The 22,197-nt window shown below is 42.5% G+C and overlaps 1 protein-coding gene across 1 annotated transcript in view; it reads left to right on the top strand.

The window, feature by feature from the left end:
* Positions 1–22,197, top strand: part of LOC144086677 (ATP-binding cassette sub-family C member 4-like) — a 48,324-nt gene that overhangs the window by 6,438 nt on the left and 19,689 nt on the right. The window contains exons 5-24 of the mRNA XM_077616684.1: positions 236–344; positions 985–1,095; positions 1,836–1,956; positions 2,619–2,843; positions 2,935–3,024; positions 3,093–3,256; positions 3,314–3,439; positions 3,514–3,763; positions 3,823–3,930; positions 5,050–5,139; positions 5,228–5,419; positions 5,524–5,618; positions 6,372–6,458; positions 6,532–6,628; positions 6,701–6,922; positions 7,901–8,047; positions 8,135–8,172; positions 8,262–8,362; positions 8,796–8,942; positions 18,036–18,115. Coding sequence (XP_077472810.1) covers positions 236–344; positions 985–1,095; positions 1,836–1,956; positions 2,619–2,843; positions 2,935–3,024; positions 3,093–3,256; positions 3,314–3,439; positions 3,514–3,763; positions 3,823–3,930; positions 5,050–5,139; positions 5,228–5,419; positions 5,524–5,618; positions 6,372–6,458; positions 6,532–6,628; positions 6,701–6,922; positions 7,901–8,047; positions 8,135–8,172; positions 8,262–8,362; positions 8,796–8,942; positions 18,036–18,115 — 2,600 coding nt within the window. The remainder of the gene's footprint in view (positions 1–235; positions 345–984; positions 1,096–1,835; positions 1,957–2,618; positions 2,844–2,934; positions 3,025–3,092; positions 3,257–3,313; positions 3,440–3,513; positions 3,764–3,822; positions 3,931–5,049; positions 5,140–5,227; positions 5,420–5,523; positions 5,619–6,371; positions 6,459–6,531; positions 6,629–6,700; positions 6,923–7,900; positions 8,048–8,134; positions 8,173–8,261; positions 8,363–8,795; positions 8,943–18,035; positions 18,116–22,197) is intronic.

The following is a 22,197-nucleotide window of genomic DNA, read 5'->3' as shown; positions in this document are numbered from 1 at the left end:
GTTTTCATTTGTTGCTGCGCTTTTTACTTTTAAATGGAAGTGGCACGAGTTTAATGGGCACTTTGAAGAACCAATCAGAGAAGCCGCTGGGTCCTACGTCACCTTTCCAAGATGCGCTCGCCTGCCAGAGCCGGCTGCTTTCGATTTGATCCCAATTGTCCCTAATGTTAAAACCGTTGCAATGTTGACATCAATTCGATCGCGATTCCTCTTTTTTGATTCTTTCTTCAAGTAGCCCGGCGCAGAGAAAGTGTTACTTTCTCCAGAGACATGGAAGCTCTGCGTAAAGACGTCCAGGATAATCCGTCGTCAAAGGCTAATCTTTTCTCCAAGCTTTTCTTCTGGTAAGAAATCAGCGACGGCCATCGTTGACAATCACGTCGGCCTTGTGCACGAACATTACGTACATACTTCAGAAATACATGCAATAGTCCAAATATCCATTTTAGAGACAGCGTGAAGGGCGAATATCATTCATAGGTAAAAGAAAACACACAAAAGTGACTACTTGTAAAAATCGGATTCATTTCAAATGTAAAAATAGACCTCTTTTAATTTTGTTTTTAAAAGTGTTTATTGACATGCGGTTAACTTCATGATTTGTGATCCACTGACTACAGAGAAGACAGATATAAAAAAAACAACCTAAAATAGAAGCTACAAGAGGTTATAAATAGAAGCCTATATTTAGATTTTCCCATAGTTGAAAGAATTCGCGTAAGAATGTTTTAGATGCTTCAAACCTGTTAAATGATTGCGAATACCGAACAATATTTGTGACGTCAGGAGCTCTATTGAACTCAACACTGTCGCCTACTGGTCGTGGCCCGGTAAATACCAGACTCCTGTGCACTTTTAGTGGCTTTTCTGCTCGGTGACAAAGACTAAATGTGACACACTTTCAATACTTGTAATAGCCTGTCAAAACTGCATTATTAATGTGATTCATATTTTTGGCACTGATTATGTATTTGTATCCTGTAGTTGGTTGAATCCCTTGTTCAGGATTGGCTACAAGCGGAAGCTGGAAGAAAATGACATGTACAAGGTTCTTCCTGAGGATGCATCGGACAGGCTCGGGGAGGAGTTACAATGGTAAGAGTTTCTCAATGTCCTTCATTTATATGTATCGTGTTCATGTTTCACTGTTTGCATTCACCATAGCGAGCTTGGCGGGCCAACCTAAAGTACATGTTTGAAAAGCAAACATTTTGGAGAAAGCTGTTGTAACATTCTAGTGTGTTTCTCTCCTTGTACATGTCAAAGTCCCTCCTCTCGTTAAAGAAAGGTGATCTTGTGTTCGAGAATGACCCTGACATTAAGTCCACCTATATATAGAAAGTACCAGTGGTGGTACAACACAAAAACAGTCTGTTCTCTCACACACTTGTGACTATTTGGCAGTGACCCGGCGATCGAGCAGCGTATTTCGTTTCCCGCTGTGCCGATTGTTGGCTTCCCCACACGGTCGCGTATGACATGTAGTGTCGTCCTGTCTGGTCGACAGCTTTGCTTGTCAATGGGTTCCAAAGAGGGAACAGCATGGGGCTGTCAGCAACTCAAAGACCCGAGGACCCTCACTTATGCACGCCAAGGGGAAGTGTTGCCAGTAGCTATTTGACGTGCAAAAATATGATACATTTGAAATAAAGTTAGCTGCATATTAAACCGCGGGCTTCAGTTTGCGATGATCACAGCCGCCTCATTCGCTGCCAATCAAAGCTCCTCCTTTCATTCCCTTTAAATGTGGACTGTGTTTTAGACCCGATCCTGGTGGTACAGTCGTTCACTTTAGTGTTTGGCGGCAATTGCGCTTATTTTGTGCTTTTCAAAAGGTACTGGAACCAAGAAATGAAGATTGCGACAAAAGAACAACGGCAGCCTGAACTCACCAGGGCCCTCATAAAGTGTTACTGGAAACCCTACGTGCTGATAGGAGTTTACATCTTCCTACAGGTGACGGCAAAGCGTTCATCTTTTATTTATTTCGTAGAAAAATAATCTAACTCTAGATCAAGGGTGTCAGTCTCGGGTTGGTTCACGAGCCGGGTTAACATCAACTTGATTTCATGTGGGCCGGACCATTTTAGATATGATATTTAGATGTTTTTTTTAATAAATGGATTAAAAGAACTAGATTAAAATCCCTGAATATTCAGTTTTTTATAGATCTAAACTAAAGCAATGTTTATTTAGCTTTTTATATATATTTTTAGATTTTACAAAATGATTTTTGAACTAAAAACACAGAAAAAAATGGATTAAAAAATACAATTATTGATTTAAAAGGGGGAAAATCAGGAAATTTAATATACATCTATACTCTTCATTTGAATTTCATCCTAAAACAGAAAGTCGGCACTCATGATTTACTTTCTCGGGCCGCACAAAATGATGCGACGGGCCAGATTTGGCCCCCGGGCCGCCACTTTGACGCATGTGGTCTAAATGCTCATTGAGCCTGACGAAAGTCTAAATGTTGTTGTGGCCTACATGAAACAAAAACAGGTCTATATGGGGTCAAGATTTTTTTTAATGACCAAAAAAAGTGATGTACTTGCCGTATTTAGGGTTAAAGAAGTGATTTCAAGTCTTCTAACTCTGGTTTGCTCCATCAGGAAGTCATCAAAATCATTCAGCCGCTGTTACTCGGTAAACTCATCGAGTACTTTGAGGGTTCCGGAGCCGCGGGCCCAAATGCAGTCCACATGGCCTACACCTATGCCACCGGTCTCTGCCTAGCCACTGCCTGGATGGCCTTCCTCCACCATCTCTATTTCTACCAAGCCCAGAGAGCGGGCATGAAGATCCGGGTGGCCATGTGTCACATGATCTATCGCAAGGTAAAAAAATAGAAAATAAAAAAAAAAGACCCACTGGGCGTTCCCATCAATTTCCGTTGTTCATGGTATGTAAATATTACGTTCCGAAAAGGCTCTTCGTCTTAACAACACGGCGCTGACCAAAACCACGACGGGGCAAATCGTCAACCTGTTGTCCAACGACGTCAACAGATTCGACGAGGTGATTTTCGGAAACATTTGGCGGCTGCCGCTTTTAGATTTAAACCCGTTTTGTATTCTTCCTCCCAGGTGACTTTGTATTTGCACTTTCTCTGGATCACCCCCTTGCAAGCCATAGCCGTGGTAGTCCTGTTGATGTACTGGATGGGCCAATCGTGCCTTTGGGGGATGGCCGTCCTCTTTGTCTTGCTACCGGTGCAGACTGGATTTGGAAGGCTGTTTTCAACACTCAGGTTGGTAGCGATCCACTTTACGTGACGAGTCGGTACCATCGGGATCTTCCCGCGTAGGGCCGACACTGCAGTCCTGACGGACGACAGGATCCGCACCATGAACGAAGTCATCTCGGGAATCCGGGTTATCAAAATGTACGGCTGGGAGAAACCCTTCGCGGCGCTCGTGGACGACATCAGGAGGTAAGCCGTCGGCCATCGATCGCATGCGTACGGTTGCCGTGCGTTTCCCAATGAGTGTTTTTTTTCCGGCGCAGAATGGAAATCTCCAAAATTATGAAAAGTTCGTACCTGCGGGGTTTGAACATGGCGTCCTTCTTCGTTGCCAGCAAGATCATCATTTTTCTGACCATTTGCGTCTTCGTGCTGACGGGCGGTCGGCTGTCTCCGAGCGCCGTCTTCATGACCGTCGCCCTCTACGGCGCCGTCAGGCTCACCGTCACGCTCTTCTTTCCCTGCGCCGTCGAGAAGCTCTCGGAATGCCTCATCAGCGTCCGCAGAATCAAAGTAACGAGGATATCTCCATCCGGGTGAAATTCCTTGGATAACACTATCCACTTTTTCAGAATTTTCTCCTCCTGGATGAAGTGGCTCCTCAGCATCTGGGACTCCCGGTGGCCGACAAAAAAGAATGCATGTTGAAGATTGAGGATTTAGTGTGCTATTGGGATCAGGTGAGGTGCCATGTTATAAAGATTACACGATAACATTTTAAACATCCTAAACATGTACAGCAAGGGTGTCAGACTCGGGTTGGTTCGTGGGCCGCGTTAACGTCAACTCGATTTGGATTGGATTGGATAACTTTATTCATCCCGTATTCGGGAAATTTCATGTGGGCCCGACCATTTTAGATATAATATTTAGATTTTTTTTTCATGAATGGATTAAAAGAACTGGATTAAAAGCCCTGAATATTCAGTTTTTTTATAGATCTAAAATAATGTTGATTTTAGCTTTTTTTATTATATTTTTAGATTTTACAAAATGATTTTTGAACTAAAAACACAGAAAAAATGGATTAAAAAATTCCAATTATTGGTTTAAAAGGGGGAAAATCGGGAAATTTAATATACATCTTAACTCTTCATTTTAATTTGATCCTAAAACAGAAAGTCGGCCCTCATGATTTACTTTCCCGGGCCACACAAAATGATGCGGCGGGCCAGATTTGGCCCCCGGGCCGCCACTTTGACACATGTGATGTACAGTATACATTTTGAAGCTGTCGCTATTTTCCTTCCCTTTTTAAAAAAATATTAAATTGGATTTGTGGCTAGTCAAATTTTAAATATATATATTAAATTGGTGAGGTATACCTTGGATTTGTGGCTAGTCAAATTTAAAAAAAAATATATATTAAATTGGTGAGGTATACCTTGGATTTGTGGCTAATCAATTACAAAAAAGCTGTTATGAAACTTGTTAAAATTTTGGTGAACTAGATTGGAGCCTAAACCATAAAAGAAAAATGGAAATTTAAGAATAAACTATTATTATAGAACTCAATTTTTTATCCCCTTCTCCAACCAAGTTTGTAATCCAAATTATTACTGTGGCAGTTGAGGGTGCTAACTACTGAGCTACAGTCCAATCTAGCTAGCTTCACCTACCAGCACTCACAAGTACCCATTAGCTCGGTGGTCAGCACGCTTGACTACCAACGTGATGGTACAGATTGAGAAATAATTAGTTTTAAAACCCAACCACAAAAATGAACATTTAGTGAAACGATATATACTGATTTCCCACATTCCTGTGTTTTTTCAATGGCCTGAAAATAATCTCTTTAGATGCAAGAGGCTCCAACCTTACAGATTCCTTCCTTCACCGTCAGAGCCGGTGAGCTACTAGCTGTGATTGGTCCCGTTGGCTCGGGGAAGGTACACTTTTTTTTTTCCAGTAGATTTAACTGGCTGAACAAAACTCAGCGCTCACAGATTGTTGTTGTTTTATTTTTTTGCACACCAGTCGTCCCTCCTCGGCGCCATCCTTGGCGAACTGAGCCAAGAAAGCGGCGTGGTCAAAGTCCGAGGAGACCTGACCTACACCTGCCAGCAGCCCTGGATTTTACCCGGCACCCTCCGCAGCAACATCTTGTTCGGCAAAGAGCTCAACCGCTTCAAGTACGACCGAGTGCTTCGAGCCTGCGCCCTCAAGAGAGTGAGAATGAGTCCCGTTCTCCGAGGAGATCTCGAACCAGTCGTTCGGAGTAAGTGCGCTTTCGGAACGACTCCATAAGGGCTTGCGTTTCGGAACTTGTCCAGGACGTCAAGCTGTTGCCGGCTGGCGATTTGTCGCCCGTTGGTGACAGAGGCGCCAACTTGAGCGGAGGACAGAAGGCGAGAGTCAGCTTGGCCAGGTGTGCCCAGGAGCCGCCGCCGAAAAGCGTTGTCACTGCCGTAGTCGCGGTTGTTTTGGGCGTTTCTACGCTCGGCGCTTAGTTAACGGGGCTGGGCAAATGATTCCACAAAGGGCCGCAGTGGGTGCAGGTTTTCATTCCAACCCTTAGAGTGCATTCGGTGAATTGCAGTCAGTTTCAGCGTAAACCCCGTTCGTAGCTTAGCGTCTTTGCTGGATCGGTGGCACCCACAGCGGCCCACCAGGACCGCATTGCCCACCCCTGGGTTAGTATTACATTGGAGTGTTATTGACTGCTTTATTGGTCTGGGCATTTCCGCTTCAAAGTCGGCCTATTTATATTAAGCAAATATCTTTGTTTTCCAAATTGAAAAAAAATAGACCCTTTTTGAATGAATGAATTTAAATCAAGTAAAACAAGGCCATTTTTTTATTTCGCTAAAATTGTAAAGAACAGTTAGAATGAGAGAAAATACGTATACACAAAGAAGTAAAAAAAAAAAAAAGAATTTTCAGTGTTATAACTTTTTTTTTTAGATCAAGTCAATACAATTAATTCAATGTCATTTAAAAATGAAAAATATATAATTAAAACATTGAGTAGTTCAAACGAAAACCTTAGGAAAATTTAAAAGGAAAAAATAAAGAATATTCACAAAGAGGCTCGACTTTGGACAACTTTGAAGTAACTTATATTACCGTCATTTCTGGTCGGCAAGCCACAACTTTTCCTCTAAGTCGGTGTGCTTTTCAGAGCAGCGTACCAGGACGCCGACATCTACCTGCTGGACGACCCCCTCAGCGCCGTGGACGCCGAAGTGGGCAAGCATTTGTTTGAAGAGTAAGAGAAGAACGCCGCCCGCCTCATCGCCAACGCTTGCTTTATGTGACCCCTTCCTTATTCTCTCTGGCAGGTGCATTTGTGGACTTCTGAAGGACAAGCCGCGGATTCTGGTCACTCACCAGCTTCAGTATCTCAAGGCGGCTCATCAAATTGTGGTCTTAATTGGGGTGAGCGGACGTTCCGAGGTCCTCCTTTTAAAATGGTTGGAAGCCAGTGCGTGTTTTTTTTGGTGTCGCCAGGGTCAATTGGTGGCAAAGGGGACCTACGGTGAGCTGCAGAGCTCCGGACTCGACTTTTCCTCGCTCCTCAAGGAGGACGACGGCCAGGAGGAAAGAACGGCCGCGACCCCCGTCACGGCCAGGGCCTCCTTCTGCCCCAGCGTGCTGGCCGACAAGACCATGTCGTCCATGGCCTCCCTGTCCGCCTCCTGCTATTCGCTGAGGGAGGAGGCGCTCACGCTGGTAGGTGCAAAGCGGGTGTCGGGTTGCCGTTGATATTGGGAAAATTCTGGTTATTTAATTGTGCTTCGAGTTGGATGAGTTAAAATGGTATTTTCAATAACAATGTTTTATCATTTAACTGTCGTTGGCAGAAAACAACAAAGTGAATTTCCCTGCTTTTACAAATTCATGACTGTCGGACTATTAGACCGTCAAATTACGTTGACATCCTAGCAGGCAGAATAAGTTCACTTGTTGTTAGTGTGTATACCTGTCAATTTCGGCCAATTGATCCCCTTATTAATGATTGTAATTCCCCTTATTAAGCGATTTAAAAAAATAAATAAAAATAAAAAAAACGTACATAAAAATCGAAAAGTTTCTACAAAGTGGACAGGGTGCTCAATCAGCATGCACTAAATTCAAGATTCTGTTGATGATGCTGACATCTTGACTTTCTGGCTTTGCTTGCTGACGCGCTATATTTATATAGTGAAAAGGGCAGAAATGTGAAAGGGCAGTATGCGTGTGCATATCATGCTTAAAGCATGACAATATTAGCAGTCGACGATGATGTTTTCGTCTGCTTCCAGTGACTGAGACGATCCGGATTAGAGCCCAAATGGGTAAAACGAGATCGGTTTTACAAAAAAAAACGTACTTAAAAAAAATCCTGTACAAAAATTACTACGGCGTTGTACGGCGTACACAATTTGAAATGATCAAAAAATGTATAAAATACGGGAAAAACATAACTCCCAAAATACATTGAAATTGACAAACGCTAGAACATGTTCACCCGACATTAACTTCTCTACATCCAGATATCCTTTATAGTACATTCTTATTTGCTCCTTGCGTACTGCAAGTAATGAATCGCTGATGTAAACGGATGCGGAGAATAGAAATGGGAATGCCGTTATCCCTCTTTGCCTCCAGAGGGCAGGACAGACTTGTCTTTTGCCCGACTGACTGACACTGGCATCGGTGTGTTTGCAGGATGCACAGCAGCCTCAGCAGCAGCCCGCCGAGGAGGAAATGCGCACGCAGGGAGACGTGGGCCTGCACATGTACGTGAAATACTTCCGAGCGGGTGCTCACTTCCTGCTCCTCTTCATCCTTCTCCTCCTCAACACTTTAGCACACGTGAGCCCTCTTTCTTTTAGTTCCTAATGCAAATTGTCGCTCGCCGGTCGGGGATGAGGACAAATTCGGATCTGGTTTGTTTTCAAGGTGGCCTTTGTCCTGCAGGACTGGTGGTTGGCTCACTGGTAAGGCGCCGCCAACAAATTCCCACCGAAAATCGGCTTTATTGCGTCATTGGTTGAATGCGAACTTGTTGGCACTTTTTCCTCGGCAGGGCCTCCGAACAGCAACACGTGGACGCGACGCAGCGCCTCAATGGCAGCCTCCTCTCCTCCACCCAGCTGGACCTTGACCTGTACCTGAGTGTTTATGCAGGTGAACCTCGACATTGTCCGCCTCGAAAAAAGGGAATGTGTACACTCCAGAAAGAAAGAAACGGCATCTCGTTAGCTTGTTTGGCAGTTACCCAAGAAGGCCTTCAAGGCCAAGTGTTGGTGCTGCACGGGCCTGGGCTGCATTCAGACATGGCGGCGGATTATTCGCGCTTTTCTGCCCGTGACTCTTAACTGCTTCACTCTTTGCACTTCAACTCATAGAAAGGCACTCGGAACGACAAAAGCCAAAGAAACTTAAGTGGTCGACATTTTTTTTTCTCCACTCTGTAAACATCGATTTCTGATTCATTTTTACCACAAGGGTAGCAGTTCTTCGACAAAAGAATACACAGGGATGCCTTAAAAAAAACACGAGGATCATATTAGCGTGTAGATTAGGTGAGATATTTATTCCTTTTTTTGTTCCCCTCCAGGTTTAACGGGAGCAGCACTGGTGTTGGGCTTCGTCCGTAGCCTGGTTTTCTTCAACGTGCTGGTGAACTCGGCCCAGACTCTTCACCAGCGCATGTTCCACGCCATCCTGCGGACCCCGGTCTACTTTTTCCAAATCAACCCCACCGGTAAGGAAGGAGCTTATTTCTTATTCTCTTGCTAGAGCTAGGACAAACAAACGGTTGACGAACATGAGAAGACGTTATTCTAAGGTGTCAACACTAGAGAGCAGTGTCCTAGTGTCTCCCTGAGTTTTTTTACTTAGTGACTTAGCCAGCCAGCCTCAATTTACACTTGGGTTGTCAAGAGTTGAGATGGTTTATTCGCAGCATATCGTGACAACTGAGCAAACTGAGACAAAACTAAGAAAAAATGTCATAAAATCAACTGTTTGAATTTTCTAAAAATATAGTTTTACCCATGAATATAACTAGTTAAACATTTTTTTCAAATTTCTATTAAAATCACACTGTTCTAAATTGGATGTGATGCAAGCCAGATGCCAAGATGGATTTAAACCCTTAAATTCAACTTGACTTTCAGCATATTTAAATTGACATATCAATATATATTTATGAAGAAAACATTGTTGTAGTATTCCAAATCTTGGGCGCTAGAGTGAGTTCTAACTAAATATGGGAAGAAGTCATTTTTGAGTTTATGCGGTTCAGAAATACGTCATTATTTAAAAAAGTACTTTTGCAAACTCTTACATGTTTTTAAAATTAATTAGCAAGGGGGAAACCCCCAATCTGACTCCTATTTCATTTGTAACGATGCCACTTGTTGTAGGCCAAGTAAACCGTCAAAAATAATCCATACAAGCTACATTCTAAATGACTTTAGAAGGATTCTTTTTATGATATAAAAAACGTTTCCTTTTATAGCCACTCACATGACTAAGCGATACATTGGCATTTCTGTCTAATATCTGCATCGTGACAACGTATACAACACAATTGGCCCGGGTGGGAATGCGCAACAGGAGGGAAACTTGTATCTTTGTAATGAGTCATGAAAAGCTGCTTAAATATAATTTAGGAGCGGTCGAAGCTGCGTATATGTGTGTGCGTGCGTACATTTTGTGTGTGTGTTGCTATAGCAAACAATATCGGCTTGGGGCGCCACGGCTCCCGCGCGGCGTGTCGGACTATCCGGGTGTGACTTCATCTAGGCGCAAACACTTTGAATAATGCCATCATCTGTGTTATAGCATGGCCGCTGCCGCGCGGGAGAGCTTTAGCACACACTCTTATCTGATTGGTGCTATCGGTGACTATTGTGTGACCGCTCCGTTTATTGTTGCGTCTTGGCCCGCAGGAGGGCAAACAACGCAGTGTGTCTACACTGGATTTTCAGGATTACGTGTCAAAGATTAAGATAGTCGTTATTAATTGATTTGTCGTATTGACCCGTATGCCGGATGGAATATCAAGCTTGGCAAATTCTGCGCGATGCTTTTTAAATTTATTTATTTATTTTAAGATGAGGCTTGAGCGGAGCCCATAAAAATGTATCATACTTTAGAGACATATTTAGTTCTATTATATTTAGCCAGTTAGGAAAAAGACATAGTTCTGATGGCATTACAGAAAAATTATACATTACAGAAAAATGAATTCAGAAAGACTGCATGATTTAATTGATAAAGCAAAATGTGTATATATATATATATATATATATATATATACATATATATATATATATATATATGTGTGTATATGTGTGTATATGTGTGTATATGTGTGTATATGTGTGTATATGTGTGTATATATGTGTATATATGTGTATATATGTGTATATATGTGTATATATGTGTATATATGTGTATATATGTGTATATATGTGTATATATGTGTATATATGTGTATATATGTGTATATATGTGTATATATGGGTCATTTTCACATAATTCAGCAAATAACGGTAAAGACACTTTCAGAAAATGAATAATTTACAAAATGCAATTCAAGCATTCTGATTATCTCTAATTAGCAACACTAGCACTGCCTGGAAATATCTTAGCTGGAACTTTAATGAAAACATAATTAATTAAAATTTAAAAAATATGGGTGAATATTTGGAATCTTTCCTTGTGCCTTTCTTTTCTGATATCGTTCCCTTTCTTTCTCTAAATATTTGTGATAGGCTCCAGGGTCATTTTTAATCTTCTCCCTGCATTTGCGCATCGCTGCAGCATTAGATTTTTTCGCAGGTGGCTTACCGCCTTTTTTCTTAAATGGATTCATGTTCTGGAAATTTTACAAATCAAAGCAGGAATTAGTATACACATAAACATAGCATAACATGTTAGCGTCATCTCTACATATCTGTTGTATATTTAAAAATATGTATTTCATCTCTACATATCTATTGTATACACCTTTTAATAACGGTAAAGACAAAATTTATTAACGGTAAAGACACAACATTCCACCTCAGCCTTTGACATTGGTAGATGGTATTTCTTGGCACTCAGTAAATGATAGTGTTCTGCATGCATACACCATGCCCAGTTCATTAAAAAGCAAAGTAATTATGTTCACCAAGTTTTTAGGACATCGGTAAAGACATGGAATTGTTACGACATTTCACAGGTATGGTCCTTACCTTGGTTTTAGTTTCATTCTCATGGCTTCTGCTTAGCTGGCGTTGACAATATGGCTGACAACATCCTGGTACTTCTCCCACACCAGCCACCTGGTGTATTTACTGTGAATTTTTTGGTGTATTTCTCATGTGATAACGGTAAAGACACACTAACTGATATGAAAGGTACATCAGTAAAACTGTTTGCAGTTGCAATTCTTTTGCATTTTTCTCAAAGACAACTTGAGTGAAAATACTATTGAAACAAATCTAAACAACACATTCTAAATAGAGACAAACAAATAAATCATAACCCGACTTTTCATTCCTATAAACTGTGACACTAGATTCTGGACATCTAACGGAGTGGACAAATTCAACATAAACTGGCTCTCAATGTATTTGTGTCTCAAATAGATTTCTCTTAAAATTGGTGCCAAATGTAGTATAATATGTGGCAAACAAAGCAGTAGTAATTAATTTTTATAACTTTGTAACACATAAAGGGAAAGTCCAGGGCCATATCTTTACCGTTATTTGCTGAATTATGTGAAAATGACCCATATATGTATATATGTGTATATATATGTATATGTATATATGTATATGTATGTATATGTATATATGTATATGTGTATGTATGTATATGTATATGTGTATATGTATGTATATGTATATATATATATATATGTATATATATTATTTTTTATTTTTTGTTGTTGTATTTTTTATTTTTTATTTATTTTATTTTTGTTAGTCAGGACTAAAACAGGGCTGCCCCAGGATACAAATGTGGGAAGTTCTGTTCATCATTGATGTCTCTCATTGTTTCTAACTAATACAATTTACTTTTTAATTCAATTTTAGATGTTTAAGTCACGGTAAAAATAGGTACCGGTGCGCTTACTTTAACCAGGAGTCGCTTTTTATTCAGCAAGTGCAGAAAGAATTTGCCATCTATCTTTTGTACGAAACCTCGTGGGCTTTGACAAGGGTTTATGTGAGTAAATAATACCTTGTGTCTCGCATTGGAGAGTTGGACTCGGGGGTAAAGGGTTAGCTTTTGCACAAAGCTTTGACTCGTCGCTCTATGAATGCGCCGTGTAACAATACGATACACCAGTGCCGACTTGGAACTGATGAAAAGCCATTGTGTGCCTTCTGTTGCAGTTATTCAACACTTCAGTGCCAATTTGCGTCAGTGGAAAAATGTCGAATACTGGCAGTTGTGCTTGTAAGATTTTTGTCATTTAAAAAATGGCAAAATAAATGCTCTTGTGCTTCGGTTAATGAAAATGTTTTCAAACATCACCATGCCGGATTGTATTTTTTCGGCCAATTTACTTAACAATTGACTACCATGTATTGTATTTCAACTGAAACTTTGACTGACCCCCCCAAATTTTTTAAAATATTTTTTTAAACTAAACCAATGGGGAAAATGCCCTAAAATGCACAAGTATAGAACCAGAAATGCATCAAAAATCTCCATAATCTGACCTGTTGTTAAGCAAAATTCACCCAAAATCTCCATCTAGTGACCCAGAATTGCCCCCAAATCAGTAGGAAGTTACCCGGAAAATGCCCAAATCACCCTTAATAGTCTACAGAACAATTTTTCTTTTAATTGTTAATTCACCGCCAAAATTTCACCGTTTTCCCCTTTCCATCTAGCACAACTACCTATATTTTTCCAGTCAATTTTTTTTTTCCAGTCCGTGTACACTCAGTCCGTTTTACAACTGAAGGGGATAGTGGTCCTAACCACTTGGTCTTAGCCATCCATTTTCAAGAATTTAGCATAAGGCATATTAAAAAGCTAGCCATCCATCCAAAGTGCGACTCCGTCGGAGCAGCACAGCGGCGCATGTGCTGAGCTGATGTCGATCCCTGTAATTTAGTGTCATTGAGTGGCTTAATCCCCCCTGAGACCGCAGGCCGGCTCATCGGCACAGTCAAGTAGCGGCGTTTCCGTCAACGGTGAAAACCGTCCCGTCGTCCACCTTTCGACGTTCTCCAATTTCGCCCCCCCCCGTAAGATTCAAACGGCGCCAAAACGTCAGTATTTCAGGACCGGGACGCGAGAAGGCAAAGTGGGGGGAAGTATCGCAGACAGCAGGATGATGATATCGAAGTGTGTAAATTGAATGTGGAGATGGCGTGTGTGCAAGGCGACTGATAGAGCTCCCCCTCGCTCGGCGCTCGCGCTATTTAATTGCATGAAAGGGAAGGCTGGGAGATTGCACAAGCCTGGCGGTGAGAGCGAAGAGAATGGATTTAGAATGTATTAGTATTGGCAGCGAGGTGCCGGCGGTGGGAGGCTGCCCTTCGTGGAAAAGTGCAGGTGAGCCGTGCCACCTCCAAACTTGGCAACAGTCATTATTGCACTTGCCTGCCCGACAAGGCTCCTCCCTCCAAAGTGCGCCGCTCGATGCCCACACGCCGAGCCGCCGCCTTATCGCGATGTTTACAGGGAATAGCGATTAGCCGCCCGCCTCACTGCGGCCGGACCCCACTGTTCCACTTGAGACGGAAGGCTCACCTGATATTGTTGATATTCCCCCGAGCCCAAAAAGTGGCACAATTCACCCCCGGCGTCTTTAAAAAGCCTGGGAACTGCTATTGCTGAAACGCCGAGGGCCCCTTTTTTGACACGGTGGTTGATATTGTTGACGAGCGCCCCGATGACGGAGCTTGCCCGAAAGGCATTTTTGCTGGTGTAACCGCAGTACTGTAATGCATCCCCCTCCCCGTATAGCGTTCAGTTGTTTCCCCCCTGTGTTAACCGAGCCGCTTGTCATGTCAAACAGCTGATAGCTGACTGATGGCTGCCGCTTTAGCAGCCTCGGAGCGCCGCATGATGTAACGGGCAGAAACGTATCTCTTTCTCGGCGCCATTGTTTGTTCCATTGCTCGCGTGAATTTGGGTCATCTGGGGCTTAGACGCTAGCGTTACGTCAAATATTTTGGGATCCGCCGCAAACGCTCATTAACTCGCGCTTGCCTTAAGAGAAACTAGATTTTTTTATTTTTTTTTACATCGACCACGCACTCACTTTGGCATATTTTCTAAAGGCTTTCATGTTAACTCCCAAGTGAACTCATTGGCTGACATTGACAAATCAGAGCTGTTTTAAAAATTAACTGTTTTTACATAGTGTGACAGGAAATTATTACCACTTTTAACTCAAGAATAGAGATCAACAACGTTCCTACTTTTCCAGCAACTTCCATGTTATTTCATAAGCGAACTCATCGGTCGGCAGTGACTGACGTCCAATCCGTTTTGAACGGGAGGGCAAGCGGCAATTGACCGATCGCCGCCAAACTCTCCCAATCAAAATGGATTGGACGTCTTATCACCGGCACCGATTCAATGCCGACCGACGATCCCCATTAAAATGGATTTCGTCCCTTTCGTGGCCGCGAAAGACTTTGAACGAGTCGTTTTTCCCAGCCCGGGCGATGAGATGGGTCGCCAGTGTACTAAGCGCCAGCTCCACTCCCGTTATTTCAACCCTCCCCTCGGGAAGTGTGTATGCTAAAGGGGCACTCACACTGCGAATACGATTAGTCCGCCTCCGAGTGTACGGCACGCTCACGCCACTTGACTTTGAATCGGCGCTGATTTGGAGCGTCGCTGCCAGGTTGCCGGGAATAATGCTTTGGCGGGGTTTTCGCGACGGCTGTTACGCGGCAGCCGGGCCTCGTCCGCTTGCATGTTTTTAGGCGGGAGCGCTATTTTGGATAAAGCTGTAAGCCGCTTATAACCGTGGAGGGAGGTGATTACAGGGCCCACCTCCGTAGCAGTGACTGGGAGGCAACTTTTAGGTCACTCCAACGGCGGGACGCACACTCCCACAGTCGCCTCCACCTTCTTAAATCATGTATTCATATATTCAACTCCAAACATATTTGCTTGCTCGGTAGGGGAGGGATTGGCACAAGCACCGTTTTTGACTGTGAGAGATAACACCGTATATATTGTGTCGTGCAAGTGGATCAAACACAATTGTGAATAATCGAATGACGAATTGAATCACATCAAAATGACAGAGTGGAATTGACAAATATAAAAATGACAAAGTGGAATTGACAAATATAAAAATGACAGAGTTGAATTGACAAATATAAAAATGACAGAGTGGAATTGACAAATATAAAAATGACAGAGTGGAATTGACAAATATAAAAATGACAGAGTGGAATTGACAAATATAAAAATGACAGAGTGGAATTGACAAATATAAAAATGACAGAGTGGAATTGACAAATATAAAAATGACAGAGTGGAATTGACAAATATAAAAATGACAAAGTGGAATTGACAAATATAAAAATGACAAAGTGGAATTGACAAATATAAAAATGACAGAGTGGAATTGACAATGTGGAATTGACAAATATAAAAATGATAAAGTAGAATTGACAAATATAAAAATGACAGTGTGGTTGTGACAAATATAAAAAGGACAGAGTGGAATTGAAATACCTCAAAATGACAAAGTAGAATTGAAATACCTCAAAATGACAAAGTGGAATTGAAATACCTCAAAATGACAGTGGAATTGACAACTATCAAAATTGCAAAGTGGAATTGATAAATTAAAAATGACAAAGTAGCGTTGACAAATATAAAAATGACAGTGTTGAAATGACATACATCAAAATGACAGTGTGTGATAGATTCACCATTAGGCATTCCCAAATGCACTCACAAATAAAACAGACATCTGACTCAAAATGACCAAGTGTAATTGAAACAGAATTAATATGGAAATTAAAATTTTCCTTCCCTACCTTCCCTGGGCTTGCATTATGACCCCATGCAAAAATCTGTACCGTACCTGCAATCAGCTGGTTCTCAATGCAGCAATGACAACCCGGTGGCCGAAACGGAAACACTTATTTGGCTGATTTAAATCATATTCCCACCAATTTCCGCGCCAGTTTTTGCATCATTCGCTTAATATAATGAGTAGAATTGTCACCTAGATGAATTTCTGCATATTGACAGGTCCAATTTCTCGTGTTTTTTTCTGATAACAGCCTTCTTCTCTATTGGATTTTGTATCAAGTCAGTGGCTGCCATCGACGGCGACTGACATCCAATTGGCCAGCCCCCAAAATATCTGCTTGCGTCCCGTGCCAATTAATTGAAGAAGAAACAATGGAAATGTCATTTGAAATAATGAACACCTGAGCAGGTCGCAGGTAGCTCAATTAATGTCATCGACGGCGACAGTGGCGCCGATTACAAGGCAGGCGGACACTTTGCGTCACCCCCTCCGCCGTCGCCTTTTGTTTGACAACAAAAGCCCCCCCGCGCGTATTCAGCCGGGATTCTTCACCAAATGGAAAATAAATATGGAGTCATTGTTTCAAATAGATAATCACTTTTTTGTCCCCCGACTCGCTGATGTTTACATTTAATCATGATACATTTGTCTCCGCTGATTCAATAAAGACAAAACACTTGAATGTGGACTTAGAATAGTTGCAGCTGTATTGTGTAGCGTGTTGAAAAAAAAAATTATGACACTGGTAGAAAAGTAGATTTATAATAGTCGCAGTTGTATTGTATAGCGGATTGAAAAAATATTATGCGTCCTGTTTTCAATGGCTGTCATGTTCAAGACTTGAAAGGCAAATGTTTTTAAGGGCTTTAGTGCATGAGAATTATGTAAAGAAAAATAGTGCTTTATTCTTTTAAAGAGGTCAGGTCATAAGTTATTTCAATTTACAATCTTAAATTGGAGTCAGTCTTCAATGGTAAAACTTTTAAAATGTGGCGCGTTCGTTAGACTGTTGAATTAAAGTTCAATGGTATCATGAAAAAAGTACTTTGAAATTGATCAACACATCAGGGTTTGAATCTCGTTGAGTTTGACTGTAATTGTGACAAGATTTTCTCGGGATTTTTTACGAGTTAGAACATTAACAAAAGACACGTAGTCATTGAAGATCAGGTCATCTGTTGCTTCAATGTTCCCCGTGATGGACTGGCAACCCGACTCAGTAGAAGATGAGCAGTTAGCATTGGAACAAGGTTTGAAAAGTGAGGGCTTCTCAATGAGACGCTAAGACAGACTTGAGAAGCCTTTTGTGCGTGACTGGCCGCGTTCGATTGAGGAAAATGAGTCAATTGCCGAAATGTGCGAGCCTGCCAACGCGCCAATCTGTTCGCATGCCAGCGACAATGGCACAGCTGGAAAGTTTGAAAACATTTTGAAAATGAAAAATACCAGTGCACATTGTCACATTGTCAGAGGATAAAGGGATTTTTGGCCGCATGAATGCAGGTGTCAATGCGTCACATTTTCAGCACATTAAGGAACGACTATATTTTACTTTTTCGTGCAAAATAATTGATCATAAACTGGAATATTTTGCGGTGGTGCTTTTATTTTCATGTGCACAATGAGTAGTAATGCTATTTTTTATACAGTATGCATTTGAAAAGTCCGACATTACACATGATATTGGAATGAAATTATACTTATTTTGCAAGTACTACGTACGTTTATACAATATGACCGATGTAGTAAAAATGATTTCTATTGGTGTGGGTGAAAGTTAATTATAATCATGTAAAACCGCTATTTTTCTGTTTGTTTGGCGTGCTTGGACAGGAAGAATCCTCAACAGGTTCTCCAAAGACATCGGCTACCTGGACTCTCTCCTGCCGTGGACGTTTGTGGACTTCACCCAGGTGAGTCTCACGTCGGCAGGTTTGCCCGCTCGGCGCCGCGGCGGTAACGGCGCGAGCGCAGGGAGGCCATTTCATGCCTGGCTAAACCTGCTTTGTGGTGCGCGTCCCTTAATCTGGAAACAATTACTGCGGGATTACCTGCCAGCGCGGCCCAGCGCCTTCGCAGATTTAATAAAAGTGCCTCATAGGCCGATGGGAGGACGGGGCGGGGCGGGGCGGGGCGGGGTTCGAGGCAAGGCGGGGCGTTTCTCCTATAGTGCCACGCAACGTAAAATGTATACACAAGCTAGCCAAGTGATTGGGAGAGGAAAATAAAAAAATAGGTGGCGTGGAGGAAATAATGGACAAAGGTTTGGGGGTCTGATATGGAAGGCAAGAGTGGTAAGGGGGGGACACGGACGGGGTGTTGAGAGGAAGCAGTAGAAGTGGGCTCTGCTTTTCAAAAACGCAATACCTCACACTAGGTTTCAACGCCAACCCACGATGGCCCAAGCCATTGTCCGATAACCGAGGTGTTCTGCCTGGGGGCGTTTGCACGTGGACTGCCCGCTATGGGCGCCGCCGATGGGCCATTTCTTTCTCAACTTTTGATTGGACTCCGACCGACCATTATTCAGCTTATCAAAATGACGTGGACAAAAAGCTTTTGTGCGTGCCGTCTTTTGTGCTTTGAGCATTTAAGATGGCTTTTGTCTAACGGGAGATGGGTATCTGCCACAAACATCACTCAGGCATTGTGGAGGGGGGGGATTGGTTTTCAGCAGGCCTTTGTTCCATTCTTTGGCCCTGACCGAGGAGCCACGCCTGCTCCTCTACTTGCAATTGTGCCGCCCGCATTCCCTCCTTTGTGGGGCGAGGCGCATGAGCTGCCGCATCTCCGCGGGCTTTCGTGGGAGACGCTGCCGGTAATTCAACCTGCTCCTCGCCTCGGGGTGGCCCTCGCCAGGCCGAACGGGCTCCCACATAAGTATAGTCCAATTTTACAGGGCGCTTATTTGATTGGTGGGCTGCCGTCCAATCCATTTGGACCGATCCAAGTCCAAAGGGATTTGCACGTCTGGTGCCGTCAATGGCGCGGGAACATGAGCGTTAAAAGCCAGGCTTCCCAGTTGGAATGATTTGAACGTACTATATCGAAAATGGAAGGCAATCATGTAACTAGTATGAAAAAACTACAATGTCATCCCGTTTGTATTCAAATTTGGTCCATTTTAAAATTGAGTTTTTAAATTTCATTCTTTATATATACACATATATTAAGAAAGGAGCATTTGTATGTAGGGTTTGTAATTATTCATGTGTTTTAATATGATACAAAACAATGTCCATGTAAGTGGATGCTAGGTTTTTGAGTTTTTTTAAATTGCTTTATAGAGGGTTAAAAACAAAACACTCTTTAATAGCTGCAGATCAATGTAACAAAAGTTTATTTTTAAGGCAACTCCTGTTCATCTATCATTATCAGTGGCATTCCAAGAGTTAATTTGGGAAATGACGTTAAAACTGTTGGGTGGGTTGTTGATCAGTTTCCATAGTTTCAGTAGTTAGATGGCAAAGTTACTCGATGGTCAATGCAAAAACACTTCATTATATCGCCATTAATGGCAGCGAATGAGCTCCGATGTACGAATTTAGAGCTTTTTGCATCCCATTCAGTCGTCTGAATAATCTTTGTAGTTTCAGAGGAACCAAAATGTTACATGTTGGTCTTTGGCACTGATTTGCAGGTGTCCTCCATAGATCAATAATGCTTTTAGGAAGGAAGGTGTTTTCCCTTCTTGAAATCAAAGCATTAGCGGGGCGAGAAAAGCCGCTGATCCCGACTATTGTTGCTCATTCCTGAGAAGACATTTCCCTCTTAGTCTTTGTCTAAATGGTTGTCAGGCGGGAATAAAGTGAAACTTCATCAACAAAGCCCTAACTGGTTTATCTCCCTCTATTGGAGAGCCCGTTTTCTGTGAGGGGATTTGCACTGCAGCCTCCCCTTTTATGCCGAAGTAAGCACGTTAGCAGCACCACCCTCGCACCCACCTAACAAGGGGATTCCCTCAACCTGGTTACACCCAAGCGGCCCTCCTCCACCCCCTTTTTTTTTTTTTTAAAAACAGGTCTTACTTGGCAGTAATTTAGTATATTGAAAAGAAGAGTCCTCTCCTCTCTTTACAGCCAGACGACAAAGAGAGAAATGTCAATTAAAAACACCTCAGGCTTTGTGGACTGTTGGCTTTTGTGCGGACTTGACCTTTAAATCCCGGGTTGCCTCTGTTTTCACAGAGGGGTCAGAACAGAAGGGGGTCTTTCCGAGCTGGGCTTTCTAAGAGAGCTCTTGACCGTGTCGCACTGCTAATTTTGGCGTGCTTTCTATGAAATGTCGGCATAATGCATGTATCGGCAGTTCATCAATTAGAGCCAGTGGTAGACAGACGACGTTGTTGAGCTAGATTGCTTCTATCTAAAAGTTGAAGTCATCTCGATTACAGAGTTCTGGCAACCTGGACGCAGATACAAAACTTGTAAAATGCAGAATCAAAAGAACTTTCCGAGCGGAGGATCCACGTTTCAAATGGGAAAACTAGGCTTTACCATTTAAGAATAAGCACATCTCCAATGAGGAGCCAGGACTGCCTTGAGAGGGAAACTCATTTTGACCCTTCTTATCCAGGATTTTGTTCTTTGGGTCACGACCAATAGCACGTCGTCCATCTCCCGCTCCATTCTTCCTACATACGTGAACTAGGCCCCAATATTACTTGAACTCCTCCACTTGGGGAAGGACCTCCTTCCCGACCTGGAGAGGACATGCCATTTGTTTCCGACTGAAGACCACGGTCTCAGATTTGGAGGTCCTGATTCTCATCACTCACTCTCAGTTGCAAAATGCTCCAGTGAGAGTTGAAGATTGAAGCCAACAGAAGAACAGTATCTGCAAAAAAGGCCAGGATGCAATTCCAGGACCACCAAAGTGGTCTGGCCCCAATATTCTGTCCTTAAAAGTTCTGAACTGAATCGCCTTGGCGTTGGCGGTGCCATTTTAAGGCGACTTAAGGGACACAATGCATGCTGGGAAAAGGCTACACACCAAGATAAGATGGAGTGAAAATCCAAGCAAGCTCTAAAAATTGCAGACAAACTTTTGAGTGCAGATTTGGACGAATTTGAAACAGTTTGAAGAGGTCTTTGACGACTGAAGACCCTGAATGGGAACGCAGCATTTCAAGTTCCTTGCATGTTGTTCAACATTTCCAATGAAGGGGAAATAAATGCATACCAATGGCTTTCTAATGAGAATAGCAATCGTTAGCAAGGTGGCGCTCTTTTTCACCATGCGCACAGAAGAGGGTACTCCTATTAGTTCCAAAGACTGGCGGGTGGATCTTTTTTCTTTTTGTTGGCGAGTGCGCGTCCGCATTGTGGCCGGCCCATTGTTTGTCAGGCTTCTTCAGCGGCTTTGTGGGATTTGAGAAGTGCTGACGTAACCGCCAGCGCTGCGGGATGGGATTTCACCTCCTCTTCTCTGGTTCTTCGCCGCCCCTGTGACAGAACGAGTCAAGAATGTGCAGCATGGCTTCGGGCGACTGCGTGACTTACTCTGGGAAACAAAAAGAGATGCTTGCTTAGGGAAATGGAAGAAGTGTGGGGGGGCTTCGTAGAGGTTCAGATAGGCTTGAGGGTTGTTCTAATGACTTCGTAAAAGACAAAGGCAATGCATAGAAACTTGGGATGTCAACAGTGTTTGAACTCGGTCCTTTGGTTTGGCGTCATTGCATTCATTGTCGAGTTAATGGAATATGGCGATTGATGCCCTTGTGCATGTTGATCTGTAGTTTTGGAGTTAGAGAGACATTGGCTAGAGCTAGCGCAATGATTTTATCCATTAGCATTAGCACATGGATTGACAATGATATTCCTTGTCAATTCATTGATGGAGACTTGGTTGAACTATTTTTTTTTTTTGGCAAATAGCAATATATTTTTCAGTTCTTTTTTAAATGAAAAATGCTAAATACTCGTATTTTTGTTTAGGTTTTAAATGAAATAAGATAAGAATAAAAAATCAAGACAGGAAAAATGCTAAAATGGGA

This window comes from Stigmatopora argus, chromosome 13, assembly GCF_051989625.1.
Source record: "Stigmatopora argus isolate UIUO_Sarg chromosome 13, RoL_Sarg_1.0, whole genome shotgun sequence".
In the NCBI taxonomy this organism is placed as follows: domain Eukaryota; kingdom Metazoa; phylum Chordata; class Actinopteri; order Syngnathiformes; family Syngnathidae; genus Stigmatopora; species Stigmatopora argus.
This window is presented reverse-complemented; position numbering and strand designations above follow the sequence as displayed.